Genomic DNA, 5,451 nt, shown 5'->3' on the forward strand with positions numbered 1-5,451 from the left:
GTAATAATTATTGTGTATTCTGTCTTTGGCTATTCCTCAGATGATAGATTCCTCTCTGGCCGCCTTCCAGTTCTTCATCTTCACATGCCTTCTTCTTCTTTTTTTTTTTTTTTTTTAATAGTTTATACACCACCTTCTTAAAGAGCAGATTCCTAACTGTGTATGTGTGTTGGTGGTATAGTGGTTAGCATAGCTGCCTTCTAGCTATGTATACTTAGTGCTTCCCATCTTGGTCCTTTATAACATATACCACAGTTAGCCTCCTGCTGGGAACATAAGTCATATGACAGCAATATATTGCCTATCTTGTTCTTGGGTATTATCTCCAGTTAAAAATATAGTAGAAACTCAATATTGCCTGAAAACAAAACAAAACAAAAAGAATAAATATGAACCTTTTTCCTGGTTTATAATCTCAATTACGAATAATTTACTACAATATCTATAAACAAGTTGAGGTGAAATGCTTGCTTTCCTGGATATATACATACTCATGTTTTTTGTCTCTGTACCAACAGAACAGTCTTGTCCGAGTGGCCTAGTTTTCAAGTACAATGTAAAAGCCTGTAATAGTTCTTGCCGATCATTGTCAGAGAGAGATAGGAGCTGTGATGTAGAAGATGTTCCAGTTGATGGATGCACCTGCCCTGATGGAATGTACCAGAATAATGAAGGAAACTGTGTTCAGAAATCTCAGTGTGACTGCTATATAAATGATGAGGTCATGCAACCAGGCAAACTCATCCATATTGATGACAATAAGTGGTATGGAAATATATACTTGTTATGACTTTGAAATCAAGGGACCACATTTGCTTTCAGAAAAGTAGTCTTTTGCTAGTATAAAATCTTCTTTAGACTTGCCACACATTTGATTTATTTTTTCTTACTAAGGTTACTTATTACTCCTTTTATTCTAGAGGATCCATTGCATCCTAATGGCTATAAACAATTTAGTTTGTTCTGGTTTATTTGTTTGTTTTAACATTTTTTATTACCTTTTAAAATTTGCATTTAATCAGTATACATCTTTATAGTGTAAAAAATTGTTTTTCCTAGCATGAATATAGAGTATTACAATCAAGTTAAAGATATTATCATATACATTATTATCAATGGATATATTTTCATTTTTGAGTTTGTTAAATGCTTCTCCCTCTCTCTATTCCCTCCACCCCCCACCATCCCCTCCCACCAACCCTCTGGTTTGGTTTTAAACGTCAGCAGAAAAAGAATGAGATAAATAAATATTATCATCTTGTACTCACAAAGTAAGCAGGGTGCTGAGTGTCAAGTGGAGATTTTAATACTAAAATATAGTAGCAGAAGGGGCAAGTCACTACCTGAGAAGATTAATGGAAATTTTTCTTAGGAAACTGGTCTTTGAGTTGTCCTAAGGGAAGAGTCTTTTTCCAGGAGAAGTTGAAATATGCAGGATGATTTCCTGCAGAGGAAACAATGCACTAATGTAGAAAATGCGTGAGAAAGCACTGCAACATGTAGGCTCTTGTTGCATGGGACTGGGCTAGAAATAGTCAATGAATAGGCCATAGTGGAACCAGCAGTTAGCATAATGACTATGTCGCTGGACTCCCACATAGTCGACCGTGTTTGTGTCCTAGACCTGGTGGCTTAAAACTCACGCCGGGCACGTGTGCATGCGTGCCCAAGGTCCTGAGAGGAGAATGGAGGAGAAGGGATTGCTGTGTGACCATCCCCCCTGGGGGGTGATTTCTCGCTTTCTGTCTCTCTATCTCTCTCTGTCTGGCAGGCACATGCGCCCCCCTATAGCAAAACCCTCCCCCCCCCAAAAAAAAATAGGCTATAGTACAGAATTAGACTAGTTCTTGAAAAGCAGAAAGATTTTTCTAATTTTATAATGGCTGAGGAGGCTGTGATTTCTGCAGTTTAGAGCAAAGTAAAGTAACTTAACCTATTTCTAATTTTACCAACAGACACAGGCATTCAGACAACACTACTGCAAAAATAACCATTCTAAGAAACTTTGGATGTGCCTTCTCTCTCTTTTTTTAGTGTTGGGGAACTATTACTTAGCAATAAACATTTTGTCTTGGTCATTCAAAAGGAAAATATAGCCTCCCTCTTTCCATCAAAGGTCCCAAACCTTTAGCTGGGGTTAGATAATGACCCTTTCTTTTCCCCTGTGTTTGTTGAGGAAACAAGAGATTAACAATGAGTGTCAGGTTAGCTCCTCCAAATAATGGTCCCTTTTGCCAATATCCGATTGCGGAAGATTGCAGAACCCATCAGCTCTCACTGGCTCCACTGCTGTAGGTACCTTGACTGCCTTTTGTCCTGTCTGTCTGGATCTCATATTTCCTGCACTGCTGCTAGAATGTCTGACCTAAAGCATTAATTCTGATCATGCCACTTTCCTGTTCAGAAATCTTAATGACTGACAGTTGCCTGAAGAATAGGAACAAAGTTGCAAGTCGCTAAAGGCCATCCAAAATCTGAGGCCAATTTACTTTTACCATTTCTCCCCATTGGGCCTCCTACAGTCTGTCTTGTTCTTTCCTGCATCACAGTTTTGCATCTCTATTGACTTACTTATCCATCCATCAAGATCCAGACATCATTCACAGGAAGTTCTCTTCAATGTCCATAGAACTTTGTACCTTCCTGTAATACTTAAAATTTGTATCTTATAAATGTTCTAGGAACTGTATCTTATTTACCCATCTATTGTCCTTGAAATGTGTTGCCTAACTGTATAGTTTTCTTTTATTTTTAGTGTCTGCCGGGATGGACTTCTTCTTTGCCAGACTCCCATTGATTTAACCCTAAGTAAGTATTGAAAGCATGGTTAAATTAAAATACCTACTTTGGTTAAAATAAGCAAATCAGAAGTCCTGTTATTAAACATAACTTCCTTTATCCTGTAGAAAATTGTTCTGGAGGGGCTGAGTATGTGGACTGCAGGGATCCCAAGGCACAGAGGAGAACCGAGAGTACATGTAGCACTCGGAACATACCCGTTTTCAATGTGAGTAATGTGACATTAGAGCTTAGATTTTTAAAACTTTTAATTGTTTCAGGACAGAAGGAAACTAAAATGTCCATAAAAATGATTTAAGCATCGTGATTTTGAGCTGTCTAAATGTTGGCTCTATGTATATACTTGGCACGTGTATGTATTTAACTTATTCTGATCATATGACACGATTACCACAGTGCCTCATGGTGTATATTTTATATTTATCCCTGTAGGAGGACTTGCCTTGCAAACGTGGGTGCTACTGTCCAGAAGGAATGGTTCGAAATTCTAAAGGGATCTGTGTCTTTCCTGATGATTGCCCGTGCTCTTTTGGTGGACAAGAATATGACCAAGGAAGTGTCACTTCGGTTGGGTGCAATAAATGGTACAAAATAAAGGATTACTGTTTTACTTGCTTTGGATATTGGAAGATGAAGTTGTAATAAAGAAGTCATACATAGGAATATTTTTAAAATATGGCCAAGGCCAGCAGGTGGCATGGTAGTTAAGGTACTGGACTCCCACATGGCTCACCATGGTTCAATTCCCAAACCTGGTGGCTTGAAGGTCACACTGGGTGCATGTGCATGCATGCATGCCCAAAATTTTAGGAGGAGCATGGAGGAGAAGGGATTTGTGATGTGGCTATCCTCCCTGGGGGGGGGTCTTTTCTCACTTTGCCTCTCACGTGTCTCAGACAAGGGCATGTGCCCAAGGGCAAAAACCTTAAAAATAAATGAATGAATAAATGAAAATAAGGCCAAATGTAGTTTAAAAATATGTTAATTTTAATAGAAGGCTTATATAGCATTATGTATAATGAATATCATACAATATAATAGGGACAACTGCAAAATTTAATTCAGTACAAAGTATTCTGTGCTTCACTATAAAAACAAAGTGAGTATATGAATCTTGGTATTAGCTAGTTACAATACTCTCTCATTTCTTCCTTTTAGTACTTGCATTAAAGGGTCTTGGAACTGTACACAAAATGACTGTCAAACCACCTGCCACATCTACGGGGAAGGTCATGTTAGAACTTTTGATGGACGAACTTACAGCTTTGATGGTCTCTGCCAGTATTCGTTCCTTGAGGTAAGTACAATCATCTTTATATACATATATATGTATAATTTTTCTGTTTACTCATGGATGAGTCCTAGGGAATTTTATTTTCAAAATGGAAAAAATGTGTGTAAAAGGCTCTTTCCTCTCCCCCAGAGGGAGTAAAATTTTACACAGTGTAACGCTGACTGTAGAAGTTAGGCTAGATTTTAATACTTAATCCACTTATCAGATGTGTGGCCTCTAGGCGTATTCTTTGACTTCTGTGTGTCTTCATTTCTCTTTCTATAAAATGGGCATGGCACTAGCCCCTACTTGAAACCAAACTATTGCACACATTGGAGTCCATACTAAGTGCTCAGTAAATGTTATATATTCTTAATCTAACAACAGCAGTAGCAGTAACAATGACAGATAGCATTTTATGAGTGTTTCTTTGTCAAGTAAATTTATATATTTTATTGCATTTAATCATTCAAATACTGTAAGACTAATATTACTATTCCTATAGCTCGGGTGAAGAAATTGAGGTTTAGGGAAATTATGCAATTAAACTATTAAGCTTAAAATGTCATATTCAAAAACAGATCTGTCTGATTCCAAAGTTTGTCCTTGTTATATACTGCTTTCTTTTTTCTCTCTTTCATTTATTTATTTTTACATTTTTCCACAAATGTTTACTTTACATAGCAAAAAATTTTAGCTCATACTCCATATATACTGCTTTCTAAGTAACATCTACTAAATAAAATTTGGATAGCTTTATAAATGTATGCATTAGTTTTGGTTGAATTAAGTTATTGAGGGGAAAAGATGACACCTTCACCTAGCTATTTGCAGAGCTCAGATATAAATCTGTGATTACAAACATATATAAATAGGTAGACATCAGTGGTATGGTATAATTCTCAATCTACATAGAAGGAATGACAAAGGACTGAGTTGGAGCAAGTTAACTGGGTTATAATTGGCCAAGGCTACCCACCTATTAATGCAGTTAGATTTTTATCTTTTGGAAATTTCACAGCACAGCATTTAGTAAGGTATTGAGTTTTAGACATCACCCTGTAAGAAATATTTTTCTGACACAAATACTGCAGTTAAGTTTTATGTTCCTAATATTTATAAACTATTACTATAATTTAAATTTTAAAGGATTATTGTGGTCGTGAAAATGGCACATTCCGCATTTTAACTGAGAGTGTCCCATGCTGTGGAGATGGCCTTACATGCTCAAGAAAAATCATAATTGCTTTTCAGGTATAGTGCTATTTCTCTTTACTTCCTTTTTCTCTCAGCTCATGAGCGGCCAAATAAAGCTGTCATTGTTAAGTCTATCTTTTCATTTATAGGACCAGAACATTGTCTTGCAAGATGGTAAAGTA

At 36.8% G+C, this 5,451-nt stretch overlaps 1 protein-coding gene across 1 annotated transcript; it reads left to right on the plus strand.

Moving 5' to 3' along the window:
* Positions 1–493: 493 nt before the first annotated feature.
* On the plus strand, positions 494–5,105 carry LOC114005837 (mucin-19-like). Its single transcript, XM_027767771.1, has 6 exons — positions 494–765; positions 2,756–2,808; positions 2,907–3,007; positions 3,232–3,383; positions 3,958–4,096; positions 5,094–5,105. The coding sequence occupies exons 1-6, from the start codon at positions 494–496 to the stop codon at positions 5,103–5,105; spliced, it is 729 nt and encodes a 242-aa protein (XP_027623572.1).
* Positions 5,106–5,451: the final 346 nt, after the last annotated feature.

Source organism: Tupaia chinensis, unplaced genomic scaffold (assembly GCF_000334495.1).
Source record: "Tupaia chinensis unplaced genomic scaffold, TupChi_1.0 Scaffold144624_1, whole genome shotgun sequence".
Taxonomy (NCBI): domain Eukaryota; kingdom Metazoa; phylum Chordata; class Mammalia; order Scandentia; family Tupaiidae; genus Tupaia; species Tupaia belangeri.

Bases quoted from the DNA above. Each gene is read 5' to 3' on its own strand.
- LOC114005837 (XM_027767771.1), top strand. From the start codon at position 494: ATGTTTTTTGTCTCTGTACCAACAGAACAGTCTTGTCCGAGTGGCCTA. The intron at 766-2,755 runs GTATGGAAATAT...TTTTATTTTTAG, and splicing joins CATATTGATGACAATAAGTG to TGTCTGCCGGGATGGACTTC. The intron at 3,008-3,231 runs GTGAGTAATGTG...TTATCCCTGTAG, and splicing joins GGAACATACCCGTTTTCAAT to GAGGACTTGCCTTGCAAACG.